The sequence below is a fragment of the Mobula hypostoma genome, chromosome 1 (genome assembly GCF_963921235.1).
Source record: "Mobula hypostoma chromosome 1, sMobHyp1.1, whole genome shotgun sequence".
NCBI lineage: Eukaryota > Metazoa > Chordata > Chondrichthyes > Myliobatiformes > Myliobatidae > Mobula > Mobula hypostoma.
In genome coordinates this window covers 32,875,090-32,895,336 of record NC_086097.1, presented here as the reverse complement: position 1 = coordinate 32,895,336, position 20,247 = coordinate 32,875,090, and the positions used below count along the sequence as shown (strand labels likewise).

Genomic DNA, 20,247 nt, shown 5'->3' with positions numbered 1-20,247 from the left:
CCGTCGTTCAGGGTGAACTGGGACAGAGGGAGGGTGAGCCAGAGGGCAGGTACGGGCGTCATCGTCCGTGGAGATTAGCGGCGCCACAGACTGCGCATGCGTCGCGGAGGCACCGCCTCCTGCCTTCGCTAGTCCAATGAGAAGGGAAAGAGGAGAAACCCTGGAGTGGGCGGGGCCAGGGCCCGGGCGCGGTTGCCGGGTGGATACAATGGGCCAGTAGTGATAGGCATGGAGGGGCTTTGCATCTTTCGCTGACCCGCTCCCTCAGATTTGTAATTGAACCACTAGCTTCTGTAGCATTTTATAAAAATTGCTTGTCCTAGTCGAGTGACCTTTTAATTGTTTTCAGCTATTTTGTAAGGAATATTTCAATGTCAGTATTTTTAAAACTCTTTTCTGGGCAACTTCTTTTTTGGTTTACTTATTTTTATACAGTTTCGTACCGTTGCACTGAACCATGATAGTCTTCTGTTTTAAGGCTATTATTTAAATAAGTGAAGGTTAGGCAGCATTTTTCTTAAGCTTGAATGTTAACCATGCCAGGGGGAAACGGAGATGGTTCCTTTGTTAGGCGGAGGTCAGCCAGTGTGGGTCCTGTCAGCGTGGAAAGACATCCAGTGAGAGAAGTGGATCAGGATGAAGACTGTGACGAGGAATTCCACGACGGAGTCCCTTTCTATATAAACCGAGGGGGGCTCCCTGTCAATGAGGCCACCTGGGACAGGATGTGGAAGCACGTCGCTAAGATCCACCCCGAAGGAGAGAAGATGGTGCAAAGAATTCGAGGCATGCCTTACCTACCCAAGGTGACTCCATCGTCCCACCTTTACAATCATATGCCGTTGCTAAATAGCTTAAACCGCCAGTACATTTGTAAATTGGTTTGGTCAGTGGAGCTATCTACGTAGTCAATGAAACACTGCACATTATTTCCGTAGGATGGATGTTTTGAATGCCAAACATGAGAGTTCAATGTCTCCTCTTACTAGGTTTAAGCTGTTTGGGGCTGAAACCAAGCTTTCTCGTTGGTTTTAAATATTATCTGATCCTTTGCAGTTCGGTTGGTTCATGTTGCTGTTCGAAAATTTATCAATGAAGCATGTCTTAAAATAACAAGCAGTAAATCAGAGGCAACGTAACGCTCCTGTGTTGTAAGTCTGTTTGGAGTGCAGCCTATTTGATGCCTGGTGTATTTTTCTCTTCATTGAGTCTTATCCATTTTGTATTTCTTGTGGTATAGCAATGCAGTAAACTGTTCCCAGCTGCCTTGATGATCTGAAAGTAGCTTCTACCGGGAGAAGCCTAATTAGTCTCAATCTATTTTTGCTGTTTTCTTGACTTTGCAAAGTGCATCACTTTTGACTGTTACCGCGCCCGCACCGAACTAAAGGTCGATAGTATGCAGAATGGCCGAAATAAATCTGTACCTCACTCTTTTCGTGTCCTCTGTTAACTTTTGGATTGATGCAGTAGTCCTACAAAACTAAAGATTGAGTTCTTGGAATGTTAGATAATTGAGTTCATGGAATGTTAGATTATTTTTGTTAATGTTCAGTGTAGATTGAATTCTCGCGCAGGGCTGCGCGTGTAAACACACTCGATGTGTTTAAAAAAAATGGTAAACTTTTTATTTTACTCCGGGCTTAATGTTGCTTTCAATGGTACTCAATGTAGATGGTGAAATGTTTAATTCTGCAACTTAAGTCGTTTTAGAATGGTATTTGCTCTGTATCTATTTGCAATAAATCTGTCAAAAGAGCACTTCAGATTCTTAGAGCTGCTTGTGTAGTTGCAGTTCCTTTCTGAATATTGAGACTGATTTTTCTTTTAGTATAATAATGAGAGAGTCCTATTTTACCTCGCCCTTTTGCTTTTAATCCTTTTCACAGGCGTGGTTTCCATAGTGAAGGAGCCCAGTATCAGAATACAAGGATGTGCCTTCAGAACAGATAAGGGGGTAATTATTTAGCTAGAGAGTGGTGAATTTGTAGAAATTATTGTCACAGGTGGCTGTGGAGGCCGTCTTTGGGTATATTTAAAGTAGAGGTTGATAGAGACGGTTACAACCTAATTTGAATGGGTTGTAATTTCTAAAATTCTGGTAAAACACTCGAATATTGTGTTCAGTTCTGGTTGCCTCATTTTAGGAAAGATGTGGAAGCTTTAGAGGAGATTTACCAGGATGCTGTCTGGATGAGAGAGCATGCCTTATGCAAACAGGCAACCTTTAAGGTCTCTTACATTCCAATGAGGAGGAAAGGAAAGAAAATACTGAGGTGAAAACAAAGTGTTGGATCTACTCATCAGGTCGAGTAGAGTCTGTGGAAGGAGATACTGAACAGTTCAGCTCCAGGACACCTTCAGGTTTTCAGTGCTTTTAAGTATTTGTTTCTTCTGGCAGCAGCATGTTGTGATTGTAGTATGTATCCTCCACAAAGTACAGGGCAGTCACCACTAATAGCACCTTCCAAACCCCACAACCTCTACCATCAGGGAACATAGCAGCATTAGTCATACTGGAATGGCTTGTTGGCAAGTTGCCCTCTGTCACACGTTTAATCACTGCTCTTTCCTTGCCCCTGATTTACCCTCCCCAGCAGCACCTTCACCATGAAGACTGCAGAGCCCCAGTGGCTCAACCCTCACTCTTTTCCAGGGAAGTCTTTACCAGCCTTTCCAGTGCACTCGGATCCCAGGAAACGTAACCACAATCAGGTGTATTATCATTGGCAAATGGCATGTAATTTGCAACAGCAGTACAGTGAAAGACAGAAAAAATTACTATATGTTACTATAAGAAATATATTAAAAATATAATTGGTGCACAAAGAGAGCAAAATAACAAGGTAGCATTCATAGATCATTAATCTTTCAGCAGTGGGAAGAAGCTATTTCAAAAACATCGTGTGTCTTCAGACTCCTGTACCACCTCCCTGGTGTTAGCAGTGAGAAGCTGTCATGTCCTGGATGATAAAATAGTTAATGTGCAGTATGGGAAAACTTGCATTTTAATTTTTTTTAAAAGCTTAGAATGGTGATAGAGTACAATAAAGCATTGGTGAATATTACAGTGAGCTTATAATAGCTCAGGAGGAAATTGGGAAAAAACTGGAAAACTAGTGGTTGTAGAAACTGAACTTAAACTGAGGTGATTGCCAGGTTAAAAGTGGACAGGAAGGGCCTGTTTAAGTTACAAAGGTATATCGTGCAGAAGAGGAATAGTGGGATGGTGTTGGTAGACTGTTCAGGAATCTGATGACAGAGGGGAAGAAGTTGTTCCCAAAAATGTTGACTGGGTCTTCAGGCTCACATACCACTTCCCTGAGGGTAGCGAAGAGACAGATGGTAGTAATGATTCAAGTTTATTTGTTACATGTCTGCTGCTGTAGACCATCCACTTTGAGGATTGATGTGTTATGCATTCAGACTGAGAGTGTAGAGGGAAGATGGCTGGTACAGAGAGGGAAGGATGGTGGGCAGCTGGGGGTCGGGGAGGGAAGGAATGGGTAGAACAAGCCCAGGTAGATGGATACACGAGTGGGCAGGTGGGGAGGGAGGAGAGGGAACTGGTACAGGTAGGAGGATGTATAAATAATTGTAAATGAGACTGGGTTAGGGAGAAAATAGCACAGGTCAAGGTAGATGAGAATCAGGGTGATGGGTGTGGGTAACAACATGGATGGGGAAGGGGAGTATGTTCGAGGAAGACAGCTGAAGTTGGAAAACTATGTTCATACAATTGGATTCTAGACTATGAGATACTGTAGTTTGTGTTTGGCCTCTATGGCTGTGCTGAAGGCTGACGAGAGACAGGTTGGTAAGGGAATAATGAGTGTTGGAATGGTATGCATCAGAGTGCCTGAGTTGGTGGCTGTGGACAGAGAAGAGGGCAGGTGCCCTGCACTTGGTCTCACTGATGTACATTGTTACTTCAACTCTCCTTTGCTGTCTCATGTGTCCTCTCCGTTCTGAACCTTCTTCACTGCCATGGTGCTGGGGGACAGTGTCACAGTGACACTTAGAAAGTAGGGTTTGTCCTATCGAGGATCGACTTTATTTGCCATAAATGTTCTCATGTAGTAGAAATGTGGTATGTTGATGTGACATGCAACAATAAACAACATTCAACTAAGTACTAATGTGGAACAAAATGTGCATAAATACCAATATGTATTTACAATATTAAAAAGTGGTCTAAAGTTTTTGCAGTGTGGTCACAGGGGTAATGGGGGTGGTGGAGATAACTAGAATGGTTGATCAGGTTAACTGCCTGGGGGAAGAAACTTTTAAGATGGCATGAAGTTTTTATTTTAATAGCCTTATTCTAGAAGGGAACATTTGGAAAAGGCAGTTTGCAGGGTGGGTAGTGTCTGCAATGATTTGCCCTGCCCACCAAAGTGGACACATACATGTCCTGCAGTGATGGTAGACTGCAGCCAATGACCTTTCCTGCTGACCTGGCAGTTGGCTGTAGTTTTTCTATGTTCAAACACAGCTCAGAGTATGAAAAGTGCAATCACTGTGCTGAGGTTATTGTACAGGCCTCCCAATAGCCAGCAGGAGACAGGTGCAGATACATAGACTGTGGAAAGATGTAACAATATCAGAGTAGTTGTGGTGGGTGACTTTATTTTCCCCAATATTGACTGAGACTTTGGAGAATTTGTTTGGTGCATTTTTCTTTGGAAAAGGCAGCTGAAGAGATTAGTTGTGATCTTTAGAGTCATTAGTTTCTGGAATGGTTCCAGAGGACTGGAAAATCACAAATGTCATTCCACTCTTTCGGCAGGGACAGAGGCAAAAGACAGAGATTATACATCAGTTAGCCTGATTTGGGTGGCAAGCAAGATGTTAGTCCATTATTAAGGATGAGGTTTCAGAGTACTTGGAAGTGCATGAGGTGGCATGCGTACTGTAATGGTTAACGCAATGCTTTACAATGTGACGGCTATAAGATCTGGGGTTAATTCCCACTGCAGTCTGTAAGGAGTTTGTACCTTCTCCCAGTGACGGCATGGATTTACTCTTCGTGCTCCAGGTTCCTCCCGCATTCCAAAGACTTGTGGATTAAGGTTAGTAAATTGTTGGCATGCTATGTTAGCGCCAGAAGCCCGGCGGCAATTTGTGAGGACAGTGTTGGTTGTTGATGCAAATGACACATTTCACTATATGTTTTGATGTACACATGACAAAGTTAATCTTTAAGATCTTTATCTTTACAGTAAAGTACATTGTTCCTTTAAGGGAAAATCTTGGAATTAGAGGAAATAACAGGCAGGATAGACAAAGGAGAGTCTGTGGATGTTGCTTACTTGGATGTTCAGAAAGTGCTGCATATGAGGTTGCTAAATAAGAGCCCCATGGTATTACAGGAAAGATACTTCAACAGAAATGAGAAAATCTGCTGATGCTGGTAATCCGAGCAACGCACACAAAATACTGGAGGAACTTGGCAGGTCAGGCAGCATCTATGGAAAAGAGTAAACAGTCGACATTTTGGGCCAAACCCTTCATCAGGATTGGAGGAAAAAATGAGAAATCAGTGTAAGAAGGTTGTGCGGGGCGGGGGGCAGTTGAGGAAGAATTACAAGGTAGTAGGCGACCAGGGCGGGGGTGGGTGAAGTAAAGAGCTAGGAAGTCTATTGGTGAAAAAGATAAAGGAACTGGAGAAGAGGGCATCTGATAGGAGAGGACAGAAAGCCATAGAAGAAAGGGAAGGGGAGGAGCACCAGAGGGAGATGATGAACAGGTAAGGAGATCAGGTGAGAGGAAAATGGGAATGGTGAAGGGGGGTGCATTACGGGAAGCTCAAGAAATCGATTTATGCCATCAGGTTGGAGGCTACCCAGTTGGAATATAAGGTGTTACTCCTTCAATCTGAGTGTGGCCTCATTGAGGCAGTAGAGGAGGCCATGGACTGACATGTCGCAATGGGAAGAGTCTCGGCCCAAAACATCGACTGTTTACTCTTTTCCATAAATGCTACCTGACCTGCTGAGTTCCTCCAGCATTTTGTGTGTGTAGCATCAACAGAAGATTGGCTGACTGACAGGAGGCAAAAAGTTGGAGTCGAGAGGGCCTTCTGAGGATGGTTACTGGCTGACTAATGGTGTTCTGCAGGGGTTGATGTTGGGACTGCTACTTTCCAAGTTGTATCTGGATGATAGAATTGATGGCTTTGTGACCAAGTTTGCAAATGATTCAGATAGGTGGAAGAGCCGGGAGATTGCAACATAATTTGTATAGATTAGGATAATGAGCAAAGAAGTGGCAATTAGAATATAGTATGGCCATGCGCTTTGGTAGGAATAAAGCACAGACTCGGTGGGCTGAAGGGCCTGTTGCCTGCTGTGTGACTCTGCAATAAGGATAGGGCAGGACACGAGCAGTGGTGCGCAAACTGAAATAAGTTGGGACTTGTAAGCTGATGTCAGCTCTACGGTTAAGCCCCAGGTATCAAAGGGGGCTAGCTTGAGCAAGGAGGTAGGCTAAAACACCAAAATAAAGTTGCTGCTGATCTCTTGCTCAATGTGACATTAGGCTACAATGAAAATATTTTTAAATTAATTCTTTGTTCTTTTCTGAATCATTAGGGGTATTGGCAAACTAAGGTGACTCCACTAGATGTGTTAAAAGTTGTAAGAAATTACTTTATTAGTTATTTAAATAATACAGAATGAAAGAAAAATGGTAAATAAAGTAGTAGACAAAATAATACTTATCAACCAATCACTGAGCCATTCCACGCAAACTGCAGGTACCTGACAGCTGTTCCAGTCAGTCTCCCTCTCCCTAAATGTTTCTGTCTCTATCTCCAGCTCTTAGCACTAGTTGTAATCCAGCCTAAGAGAAGATTCCCCCCCCCACACACAAAGAAATTGCTCCTTATACCCTTCAAGAATCTAACAACTTTTATCTCAGTAATTTTCTATCTCCTCGTGATGCCAGCCTCAACCTTATCTCTTGCGACCTTCAGCCTCGACACTCAAATTAGAAACCAAGACCTCAGATCTGTAATGAGGAAAACGTCCTTCACCAGTATCTAATCTCGGGTATGTGTCCGTGCACAGCTGCAGGCCATTACCACGTTCCAAGCTGACACCATTTTGTTCTACAAAAGTACATTTTGTGTTGCACATTTTAGCATATATCAAGGAAGAATCAATTTTAACTCTTTCCTTGCAACAGCAGAAAAAAGTGAGATTCATATCATCGAGAAAATCAAGAAATGGGTTGTTGATGTTGAGTGCTGATTTGAACTGACTGCACTATGTGCACCACAGTTTGGTAGAAGAAATAAAATAGTCGGCTATTTTCTAAATGGGGAGCAAATTCTGAAATTGGAAGTGCAAAGAGACTTGGGAGTCCTTGTGTAGGATTCCTTAAAGGTTAACCTGCGGGTTGAGTCAGTGGTGAGGAAGTAAAATGCAATGTAGGCACTTAATTTCAAGAGAACTTGAATATAAAAGTAAGGATGTAATACTGAGTCTTTATAAAACATTGGTCAGACCACACTTAGAATATTGTGACCTGTTTAGGCCCCCTTATGCATGAAAGAATATACTGGCATTGGACAGGGTCAAAATGAGGGTCGTGAGAATCATCTCTGTAATGAAAGGGTTAATGTAGGAAGGGCATTTGATGGTTCTGGCCCTTGCTGGAGTTTAGAAGAATGAGGGAGGAATCCTCATTGAAACCTATCGGATATGGAAAGGTCTCGATAGAGTGGACAGGGGGAAGATTGGTTCCCATAGTGGGAGAATCTAGGCCCAGAGGACACGGCCTCTGAATACAATGGCGTCCTTTTAGAACAGAGGAGGAACTTCTTCAGCCCGAGCATGGTGAATGTGGAATCCATTGTCACAGACAGCTGTGGAGGCCAAGTCATTGGGTATATTTAAAACATAAGTTGATATGCTGAACTCAGACCAGGCAGCATCTATGGGGAAAAAAGTACAGTCAACGTTTCAGGCAAAGACTCTTCGATAAGATTAGAGAAAAAAAGATAAGTAGGTATAAAAGGTGGGGGAGGGAGAGACAAACAAAGTGATGGGTGAAACCAGGAGGGCAAAGGATGAAGTAAAGAGCTGGGAAGTTGATTGCTAAGAGGGATACAGAGCTGGAGAAAGGGGAGTCTGATGGAGAACAGAAGGCCATGGAAGAAAGAAAGGGGGAGGACCACCAGAGGGAGGTGATGGGCAGGCAGGGAGGTAAAGTGAAAGAGGGAAAAGGGAATGGGGAATGGTGAGGGGAGGAGGGGGAGGCTATTACCAGAAGTTGCAATGAGATCATTCCTGTCCCAATATGTCAATCCATGGCAGCATCCACTGACAGTGAGATCTATTCATCTTTTTTTCTCCAATCCTGCTAAAGGGTCTAGGCCTGAAACATCCACTGCACTATTTTCCTTGCGCGCTGCCTGGCCTGATAAATTCCTCCCAACATTTTGTGTGTTGCTTGGATTTCCAGCATCTGCAGGTGTTCTTATTTATAAGTTGATATGCTTTTGATTTGTAAGGGCGTCAAAGGTTACAGGGAGAAGGAAGGAGAATGGGGTTGAGAGGGATAATAAATCAGCCATGATGGAATGGTGAAGCAGACTCAATGGGTCAAATGGCCTAATTCTGCTTCCATATCATAGCCACTCTGAGATTTCCCTGGTGAGCTGAATGTCACTGGCATATGTGTCGAAAGTGATTCAAACTTGTATATTGTGCTGAGGATGTAATGGGCAGGTGGTGCCAGTATAAGGGCAAGAGGGTGTTGCAGTGCTATCTCTGGAGAAGGATGACTGGATCCACACAAAGGGATGTGGATCCATAGGGAGCTGATTGTGGACTTCAGGAAGGGAGACACACACCAGTCCTCATTGAGGGTTCAGTGGTGCAAAGGGTGAGCAGCTTCAAGTTCCTGAGAATCAACATCTGCTAGAACCTATCCTGCGCCCAACACGTTGATGGTGTTCGTCCATTGTTGTCAATGAGGACCTCGACACCATTATGATGGTGTCGAGACTAGCGCGTGATTTGGATTTAAGTGAGGGAGAGTTGCGCAGCATCTGCCTCACTCTTTCTTCCCAATTCCCATCTGGATCCAGTGGCAGAGTTGAGACAGTTGGAGATGGGACTAGGCGCAGTGGATGACCAGGACGTCTTCTGTGTCTTGTCCTGCTCTACACATTCCACGACGCTTGCAGAGACTACCTTCTTGACCGTTGGACCTCCCATTGGTCTCGTCCGCTCAATCCACCGGAGTCTGTCTTCACATGCTGGGATAGACGATCATGAAGAAGGCACACCAGCTACTATGCTTCATTAGGAGTTTGAGGAGATGTCACCAAAGATTCTTGAAAATTTCTTCAGATGTAGAGAGCATTCTGACTGGTGCATCACAGTTTGGTATGGAGGCTCCGATGCAGGGGATCACAAGAGGCTGCAGAGTGTTGTGCATCAGCCATGTGCGCAATCCTCCCCACCATTTAGGATATCTTCAAGATGTCGTGCCTCAAGAAGGCATTAACAGAGGGCTCTCGCTATTCGGGCATTTCCTCTTCCCATTACTCCCATTGGGGAACAGGTACAGGGGTCCTGAAGACCCACACTCAATCATTCAGGAACAGTTTCTCCCCCTCCACCATCACATTTCTGAATGGCACATGAGCATTGCCTCATTATTCCTTTTTTGCATGGTTCATTTATTGTGCAGCTTGTAGTTTTTTGTCTTGCACTGTACTACAAAAAGACATCAGTGATAATAAATATGATTCTGATATTTGAACAGAGATCTGGGAGAGGTCATGGAAATTTATGGCACGGTCCAGCATATCATCTACTGAGCAGCAGGTGCAACTGTGAGTTGAACAAAGGAGGTTTAGTGCCTCCAAAGAGTTTTAGAAAGGTAAGGAATGATGGGATTAAAAGAGGAAGAATTATCTGTGTGGGTGTAATGTCATTGTGCAAAGGTAAGTGAGCATTAACCTGCCAGGGGATTAGTTTGTTGCTGTATGGCACAGGTAGAATGAAGGATTTGTATCGTAGTCAGAAAGAATGTTGGTGAGGATTGGTATTTAGAGTTCTGTTATTGTACGAACAGCTTGGGTTTCTGGCACAGTGATCCAGAAATGAGTTCTAATGCCACCACAGCTGTTGGGAAACAAATTCAGCTAAATTAAACCTGAGTAATGGTAAATGTAAAACTAGCAGGTTATCGAGAGCACCCATCTGATTTGCTGATGTCCATCAGAGAGCAAAGTCTGCTGTCCTTTTCTGACGCAAACATGAGGAAATCTGCAGATGCTGGAAATTCAAGCAACACACACAAAATGCTGGTGGAACGCAGCAGGCCAGGCTGCATCCATAGGAAGAAGCACAGTCGACGTTTCAGGCCGAGACCCTTCGGTAGGACTAACTGAAAGAAGAGATAGTAAGAGATTTGGGAGGGGGAGATCTGAAATGATAGGAGAAGACAGGAAGGGGGAAGGATGGAGCTGAGAGCTGGAAAGTTGATTGGCAAAAAAGGGATACAAGGCTGGAGAAGGGAGAGGATCGTGGGACGGGAGGCCTAGGGAAAAAGAAAGGGGGAGGGGAGTACCAGAGGAAGATGGAGAGCAGGCAAAGAGTAATTGTGAAAGGGACAGAGAAAAAAAACGGAAAAAATAATAAATGAATAAGGGATGGGGTGAGAACGGGAGGAGGGGCATTAATGGAAGTTAGAGAAGTCAATGTTCATGCCATCAGGTTGGAGGCTACCCAGACGGAATATAAGGTGTTGTTCCTCCAACCTGAGTGTGGCTTCATCATGACAGTAGAGGAGGCCATGGATAGACATCAGAATGGAAATAGGATGTGGAATTAAAATGTGTGGCCACTGGGAGATCCACGCAACTTCAGTTAATGCCCCTCCCATTCTCACCCCATTCCTTATTTATTTATTTTTAACTTTTCCCCTCTCTCTCTCTCTCTCTCTCTGTCCCTCTCACAATTACTCCTTGCCTGCTCTCCATCTAACCTCTGGGCTCCCCTTCCCTTTCTTTCTCCCTAGGCCCCCTGTCCCATGATCCTCTCCCTTCTCCAGCCTTGTATCCCTTTTGCCAATCAACTTTCCAGCTCTGAGCTCCATCCCAGGGGTCCCCAACCTTTTTTGCACCACGGACCGGTTTAATATTGACAATATTCTTATGGACCGGCCGACCCGGGGGTGGGGGGGGGGTGTTCAAGTAGGGTTAAACTCACCTCAACATGTCTTTTACGGTTAGGATTGCCAACTTTCTCACTCCCAAATAGGGGACGAAAGTAGCAGTCAAATCCCGAGACACTTTACCCCGAGTAAGACTACCATGACCATGAAGCCTTGCGCGGGCACCCGTGTGCGTATGCGTGACTTGCGTATGTGCCGTTTTTCCCCCCCCCCCCCCCACAGATGGCTTTTGGCTTAATCTTCCCGACTACACTGTACGCACTGTATATAGGCTGTGTATTTATCATATCATTCCTGCTTTTACTATATGTTAGTGTTACTTTAGGTTTTATGTCTTATTTGGTAGGTTATTTTTTGGGTCTGGGAATGCTCAAAAATTTTTCCCATATAAATTAATGGTAATTGCTTTGCTTTACGCCATTTCGGCACGAAAGGTTTCACAGGAATGCCCTACCTTAGCAGGGGAAATACGGGACAAGGGCGGTCCCGTATGGGACAAAACCCATTTAGTCCAATATACGGGATGTCCCAGCAAATACGGGACAGTTGGCAAACCTATCTTCAAGTTCAACTGTACATGACAGGGAATGAGGAAAGGTGCAGCTGACTCGTATCGTTTCCTTGCAGCCCGGTAGCACATGCTTTGCGACCCGGTACCGGTCCGCGGCCTGGTGGTTGGGAACCGCTGCTCTATCCCTCCCCCTCCTGTCTTCTATCATTCCAGATCTCCCCCTCCCCCTTTCAAATCTCTTACTATCTCTTCTTTCAGTTAGTCCTGACGAAGGGTCTCGGCCTGAAACGTCGACTGCTTCCTATGGATGCAGTCTGGCCTGCTGCAGTCCACCAGCATTTTGTGTGTGTTGCTTGTCCTTTTCTGATCTGGGTTGTATGTGACTCCTGTCCCAGTAGAGTGATTAACTTTTCACTGGTTAGGGATGGGCAGGAATTGCTGGCATCCACATCCCATGATAGACAAGCCACGGTGCCAAGGGAGAGGGATGAATGAGGAAGGTGAATAAAGAGCATGGGGTAGAAACCAGTCAGTAAGGTGATGCAAGTAGAAAACTGCTGGGAACAACAAATTAAACAGGAGATGTTAGGTCTCAAGTGGGGTAAAAGATGACTAAATCTTTTCAGTGGTCTTAGTCATCTCGAGCCCTCCTTGTTGGAGAGGCAATGTGGGATTTTAAAAGAGCCTGGAGTGTTTTGGGAACTTTTGGTGGCCTTCAGTCATCATGGTCTATTAGGCACATGTCAAAGGCCAATAAAAAGTTAGGCCAATAGTGTGAGTGGTGTGGCTTTGGCTTGAGACTTTGAGAAAAGGCAAAGGTTTTAAGTTTCCTCCAAGTTTCTTGGTATTCAGTGCAGTGAGAATGGGTGCAGTGTCAGTGGTGTGTTCTTCGTATGAGATGTGGGAACTCAGGGTGACCTCTAGTCTCACTGATAACTACATCTGGACAAGGCACATCGAGCTGCAGCTCCTTACAGTGTTAGGGAACTAGAGCTGCAAGTAGATGACCTTTGGCTCCTTTGGAAAAATCAGGGTGATAGGTAAACGCCATGGTAGTGTAGCAGTAAGCGTGACGTTATTACGGCTTGGGGTGCTTCAGAGCCCAGAGTTCAATTCCAGCACTATTGCCTAAGGAGTTTCTGCACACCCTCCCCGTGGAATGAGTGGGTTTTCTCTGGGTCTTCCAGTTCCCTCCCACAGTCGAGAGATGTGCTGGGTACATTAATTGGTCATTGTAAATTATCCCATGATTAGGTTAGGGTTAATTGGGTTTGTGTGTGTGTGTTTGGGGGGGGGGTTGCGGTTTGCTGGGGTGGCGTGGCTGGAAGGGCCAACTCAACACTATACTGCTAGCTAAAAATAAATAGGAGCTATAGGGAGATAGTCACCTGAGTTGCAAGAGGCAGGTAGCCTGAAGGTCAGGAGAGGGAGAGGGAAAGGGAATAGGCAGCCAGTGCAGAGTACTCCTCTGGCCATTCCCCTCAATAATAAGTTTATCAATTTGGATAGTCTTGGAGAGGTGGGAGGGGGAGGACCTCCCACGGGAAACTGACAGCTACCGGGTCTCTGGCACCGAGTCTAGCTCTGTGGTGTAGAAAAGAAGGGGGGAGGGGGAGAGGAATGAGGTAGTGATGGGCGATTCTATAGTTAGAGGAACAGACAGGAGGCTCTGTGGATGTGAAAGAGACACCCAAAAGTTTTGTTTCCCAGGTGTCAGCATCGGGATATTTCAAGTCATATCCATAACATTCTAAAGAGGGAGGGTGAGCAGCTAGAAGTTGTACAATATATTGATACCAAGGACATGACTGGGAAAAGGGAGGAGGTCCTGAATAGAGAATATAGGGAATTAAGTAGAAAGCTGAAAAGCAGGAGCTCCAGGGGAGTAATCTTTGGATTGCTGCCTGTGCCACATGCCATTGAGGGTAAGAATAGGATAATCTGTTAAGATCAGGAGTTCCCAACCTGGGGCCCTCAGATCCCTTGCTTAATGGTATTGATCAATGGCATAAAAAAAGGTTGGGAACCCCTGTGTTAGATGAATATGTGGCTGAGGAATGGTGTGGGGGCTTGGTTTCAGATTTCTGGATCATTGAATCGCTTCTCTGGAAGATGTTCTTGCCCATTACACAACTGGAGTTTGGGGCAGCAATGAAGGTCCTCCTCCTCTGGTAGTGTTCAGGACTTCCTTCATCATGTCAGCCGTTTCCTCTGTTTTCACTGCTGTCAGTTACGCGAGTCGCGGGTGAAAGACTCAGGAATACCATCGCAATCAGATGTAGAAGGATTCTTCATCGCTGTTTCTGTAACAGTTTTGTTTTACTGGTCAGGGTCGTTATCCCTGAGCTGAACCCCCAGACCTGGAGGACCCATGGACCACTCTTGGTCTGGCCTCTGCTGTTTGGCGTAGGTGACTACCAAGAGCCAAAGCATAAAGCCCTGACCCCAGCCAACATAGCTCTCCAGGTCATCGAGGCATGCAAGCCTCCCAACCTCAACAAAGTTGTGGTCCTCTTGGAGATGGGGAAGGTATGACCTGTACAAAAAGGACTGGTTACAAAAGAGTTCAAGGACCAATATCTTTGCAGGCAGGTTTCGTAGAGTTGCTGGGGAAAGTTTAAAGTGATCTGGCAGGAAGGGCTGAGGCTGGGGCAGCTGATATACAACTAGATGCAGTGTGTAGTGAGACTGTGAGGAAGAACAGACAGATGATAGGACAAAATTGCAGTCGGTAGGATGAATTAAAGTGTAACAAACACGAGGCAACATCAAAAAGTGTGGTGAATACAGGTCTGAAGGTGTTATATTTGAATGCACGTAGTATACAGCATAAGGTAGATGATCCTGTAGTGCAGTTGGAGATTGCTAGGTATGACATCGTGGACATCACTGAGTCATAGCTGAAAGAAGATCATAGCTGAGAGCTTAACGTCCAAAGATTCATGTTGTATCAAAAGGACAGGCAGGTAGGCAGAGAGGGTGGGTGACTGTTGTCTTTATTTTAAAAAAAAAAAAAAAAAAAAATCAAATCCTTCGAGGCGATGTAGGATTGAAAGATGTAGAATCCTTGTGTGTAAAGTTAGGAAACTGCAAGACTAAAAAGACCCTGATGGGAGTTGTGTAGGCCTCTAAACAGTAGCCAGGATATGGAATTCTAATTACACCAGAAGAGCAACTATAAAACATAGGAATATCATTGGACCATTCGGCCCATTGATTTTGCTCTGCTATTCTATCAATACAGATTTATTATCCACTTCAACCCCATTTTCCTGCTTTCTCCCTGTAATCTTTGATACTTTTACTAATCAAGAAACTATCAATCTTCGCTTTAAATACACCCAATGACTTGGCCTCCACAGCTGCCTATGGCATGTGAATTCTATAGATTCACCACCCTTTGGCTAAAGAAATTCCTCCTCACCTCTGTTCTAATGGGACATCTCTAGATTCTGAGGCTGTGCCTTCTGGTCCTGGACTCCCTCACTTTTGTAAACATCCTCTCCACATCCAGTCTATCTAGGTATTTCAATATTGGATAGATTTCAATGAAATTTCCTTTATCTTTCTCTTCCCGCACCCCCCCCCCAAATTCTTCTAAACTCCAATGAGAGTAGGCCCAGAGCCATCAAATGTTCCTCATATGTAAACCCTTTCATTCCTGGAGTCATTCTTGTGAACCTTCTCTGGACCCTCTCCAAAGTCAGCATGTCTTTTCTCAGGTAAGAGGCCCAAAGTTGGTCACGATACTCCAGGAGCAGTCTGACCAATGCTTTATAAAGCCTCAGCATTACATCCTTTGTTTGTATATTCTAGTCCTCTCGAAACGAATGCTAACATTGCATTTGCCTTCCTTACCACTGACTCAACCTGCAATTTAATCTTTCAGCAATCCTGCCCAAGTTGTTTTTCACCTCTGATTTCTGATGTTTTCTCCCAGTTTAGAAAAGTCTACACCTTTATCATTTCTACCAAATTGCATGACCATGCACCTCCCTATGTTGCATTCCATCAGCCACTTCTGCCCATTCTCCTAATCTGTTTAAGTTCTTCTGCAGATTCCCTGCTTCAATACTACCTGTCCCTTCACCTATCTTCATATTGTCTGCAAACCTGGCCACAAAGCCATCAGTTTTCTCATCCAAATCATTGACATGTAATGTGAAAAGAAGCAGTCCCAACACAGACCCCTGTGGAACACCACTAGTCACCAGCAGCCAAGCAGAAAAGACCCCAGAATTTACCAGGGTGCTGCCTGGATTAGAGAGAATTTCTTATGAGGAAGGATTACATGAACTTGGGTGAAGGAAGATGAGAGATGATTTGATAGAGACATAGATTGAGTGGATAGCTACTGTTCTTTTTCCCAGGGTGGAAATAGCTTATACCAGGGTGTAATTTTGATGTCATTGGAGGAAGGCATGGGGGGATGTGAGAGGTTTTATTTTTACAGGTATGTGGATGGTGGTAGAGGCAAGTACATTAGGGATATTTAAGAAACTCTTGATTAGCCTTCTATTTTTTTTTTCTGTCATCCATGTGCCTATTAGGAGGGAAGTGATCTTCAAGCAAGTTAAAAGATTGGCACATCATTTTGGGCTGAGGGGCTTGTATTGTGCTATAACATTCTATGAACCTTGACTGCTATGGGAGATGAGGGAGAAGATTGCTGGGAAAATATAAAAATCTTCTCTGGCCACATGACAAGAAAAGAAAAATGAATTTGCACTCCTAATGGCAGGAGTTAAGCATCAGTAACTGGCGTGGCATCGTTAAGAGGAAGTCAACTCTGTTCAATTAGATCAACTCTTCAAGGAGATGAAGAAGTGAGCACTGCATCATTGACATAGTCCACATGCACTTCAGTAAGACCTTCAATAAGATGTCAGATTGAAACTGGTTCAGACAGATCCACAATCAGCTTAATGCAGGTGGAGAAAGGTGGTGGAGTGTCGTATTTGTGCTGGGAAGCTTGTGACCAGAGGTATTGTGCAGGGATCGGTGCTGAGTCCCCTGCTGTTTGTTTTTCCACGTTAACAGGATACGAACATAGGAAGTGTGATGAGTATGTTCGCAGGTGTCACAAGCCTTATTAAAAGTCATAAAGTTCGCCTGAGTTGGAGAATGATACTGATCAGATGGAAGACTTGGAGGGCAAGGGCAGATGGAATTTAATTTTTTTATTTAGAGATGCAGCATGCTAACAGGTTCATTCGCCCAACAAGCCTACTGTGTCTCGACACACTCATGTGACCTATTAACCCAGTAACCCATGCACTTTTGGACTGTGGGAGGAAACCGGAGCACCCACAAATCCCACTATGTTATGGGGAAAATGTACAAACTCAGAGATGGCACCGGGAATTGAACACAGGTCACTGGTACCATGGTAGCATTAGGCTAACTGCTACGCTGCCGTGCTGGAAAGAGAATTCCAAAGCATTGCAGACATGGATCAGGAAGAGAGCTAGGGAGTGCGTAGAACCACGCAAGGATAATGGTCCTTACGGGATGGGGGGGTGGGGTCACAGGTCATGTGGGCTTGGCATCAGGATGCATCAGGTCAGGTCCCAGGGTTTGACTATAAGATGTAGATATAAGGAGGATAAGCAGGGATGTGACATGTACAACGAGCAATGGAGCTCAGGGAGCATTGAGGACCAGAGGGACCTCAGTGGACACGTGCAGAGATCTGAAGGTGTCAACACAAGAAGGTCAAGTATTTAAGAAGGCGTGTCATATACTTCATTTACCCAGGCGTGTATATAAAGAGCACAGAAATTATGATACAACTTTGCTGCGACCACAGCCAGAGTACTGGGTACAGTTCTGGTCACCACATAATTGAAGGGACATGTTTGAACTGGAGGGGGTTCTGAGGCTTTTCAGTTAAAAGGAGACTGGAGAGGTTGAGTTTGTTTTCCATGGTGCAGAGGAGGCTGAGGGGGTCATAACAGAGGGGCACAAAAGGGATAAGTCATGGGAACCATTCCCTGAAAGCTGGGGGAACAGGTTTCAATTTCCTGGTAGGAGGTGGGAGGGGATCTGATGAGATTAATGTTTGTGAAAGACTGGGCCGTCAGTATAACCATTTGCCTGATGCAAAGAACACAACAACTAGGAGCAGGAGTCTTTCGTTTGGCTCGTCGAGACTGCTCTGCTGTTGAATAAGATCATGGCTGGTCTGGCTGTGGACTTAACTCCACCCACCTGACTTTTCCCCATTACCCTTAATTTCCCTGCTGTGCAAAAATCGTTGTAACCATGTCATAAATATATTTAATGAAATAGCCTGTACTGCTTCCCTGGGCAGAGAATTCCACAGATTTACCACTCTCTGGGAAAAGCAATTTCTCCTCATCTCTGTCCTCAATTTTTTTCCCTTGAGTCTTGAGGTTATGTCCCCTAGTTCTAGTCTCCCTTATCAGTAGAAACAACTTCCTTGCCTTTTCCTTTCATAATTTTGTTTCCATAAGGTCTTCTCCTTCTGAATTCCATTGACTGTAGTCCCCCTGGTGATTCAGTCTCTCCTCGTTGGCTAACCATTCATCTCCAGAGTCAACCCGGTGAATCTCCTCTGCGCAGCCTCCAAAGTAGTTATATCTTTCCTGAAGGAAGGGGATCAGACCTGCATACAGTATGCGAGATCCAACCTCACCCGTACCCTGTACATGAAGCATTATCTCCCTGTACTTCAAATTTAATCCCTCTAGCAATGAAGGTCGTTGTTCCATTTGCCTTGATAACCAGTTGCATCTGCAAGCCAACCTTTTGCAATTCATACATGAGTGTTCCCAAGACTTCTAGTCAGAGTAGTACCCCTTGGCCACTATGCTTGGGAGACATTTAGACAAGCAATTAAATAGTCAAGTCACAAAAGAATAAGGAGCTAATATGCTGGAATGGGATTGGTGTTGATGGGCAGTAACATGAGCAAAAGCATGGTGGATTGACTGGCCTGCTCCTGTGCCGTACAACTCTGACAACAGCAAGTGGAACATCTGCAAGGAGGCTGAGAGGGACAGGATGGCAGTGGAGATTTCTGCTGTTCCAGTTTATAAACGAAGGGGTACTTCTCAGTTTACCGTGCAGGAGAAAATCTGATGGTTGTAGTGAGGATGAAAGTTGTGTTGGTGAGGTTATTAAAGGAATCATGGTCCTGCAGCCTGTTATACATTCCCAAAATTAAGCTCATTGTTTCTGTCTTCATATCCTTTTATTTTTGCCCCCAAGGCTAAACAGCCCCATTTAATGAGTGTACCAGCTCATCCACTTCCCCACTGCAGACTCTTTGGATGGTTGTGTATAACTGAACTTAATTTTGTACATTTCCTGTGCTTTCAGATTCCGATACCATGTGTGCCTACATTTCAGCTGTCCACGCTTGTCCCTGACCGCCTGGAAGCCATACAGAGATACACCAGGGAATTGCAGTATCCTTTGAGCCCCAGGGATGGGAGTGATGCAGAAGCACAGAACAATACAGCAGAGCACCACGGATGCTAGAAATCTGAGTGAAGTTCTGGCAATGCAGGGCTCGATGTATCTCATCAAAATGACGAAGAATAAATTCAGGTCTGTTGCAGATCTGTGTTGAGCCATGTAGAACGTAGAACACTACACAGTATAGACTCTTCAGCCCACAATATTGTGCTGACTCTTTAACCGACTCCGAGATCAATCTCACTCCTCCCTCCCTTATAAACCTCCATTTTTCTTTCCATGTGCCTACCTCAGGCTCTTAAATGTCACTAATGTACTTGCCTGGGTGCTGAGCCCTGGCAGCACATTCCATGTACCAACCACTGTTTTGTTCTTTAAAAACTAATTCCCTGTACTCTTCCCCCAAACATCGTAAAGGTATGCCCTCTCGTATTTCACATTTCCACCCTGGGGAAAAAGTATCTGACTATCCACTTGATCTGTGCTGCCTCATCTTGTATGTCTATCAAGACATCTCTCAACCTCCTTTGCTCCAAAGAGAAAAGCCCTAGCTCGCTTAACCTTTCCTCACAAGACATGCTCTCTAGTCGAGGCAGCAGCCTGGTAAATTTCCTCTGCACCCTTTCTGAAGCTTCTTTCCTATAATGAGGCGAGCAGAACTAAGCACAGTATTCCAAGAGTGGCCAGGCAAGGGTTTTATTAAGCTGTGATATAACATTGCAACTCCAGAGCTCAATCCCTTGACTGATGCAGGCCACCACACTCTACGCCTTCTTACAACCTTATAAGATGCTGAGGGTTTCCTTCGGATAGAGTAGGATAATTGGTCGTTGTAAATTCTAGGGTTAAATAGGTGAGTTGTTGGGCTGAAAGGGCTTGTGTCCGCACTGTAAAACTAAACTTTGAGGGATCTATGAACATGGACTCTTAAGATCTCTGTTCTTCAACAGTGCTAGGAATCCCGCCATTAATCCTGTATTCTGCCTTCGAATTCTACCTTCCAAAGTGAAACTCTTCACATTTTTCCAGATTTAACTCTATCTGCCGCTTCTCAGCCCAAGTGTGCATCCTGTCAGTGTCCTGTTGTAACCTACGAT

At 44.7% G+C, this 20,247-nt stretch overlaps 1 protein-coding gene across 3 annotated transcripts in view; it reads left to right on the top strand.

The window, feature by feature from the left end:
* Positions 1 to 225: 225 nt before the first annotated feature.
* The window catches only part of vash1 (vasohibin 1), a 63,216-nt gene continuing 43,194 nt past the window's right edge, over positions 226 to 20,247 (top strand). Inside the window, exons 1-2 of one of the 3 annotated variants that reach the window (XM_063045921.1) lie at positions 226 to 806; positions 19,052 to 19,140. In XM_063045921.1, coding sequence (XP_062901991.1) covers positions 528 to 806; positions 19,052 to 19,140 — 368 coding nt within the window. In that variant the 5' untranslated portion in view covers positions 226 to 527. Of the gene's footprint in view, positions 807 to 10,270; positions 10,398 to 11,964; positions 12,208 to 19,051; positions 19,141 to 20,247 lie in introns of those variants that run through there. The other 2 variants (XM_063045931.1, XM_063045939.1) reach the window with 2 other exon arrangements.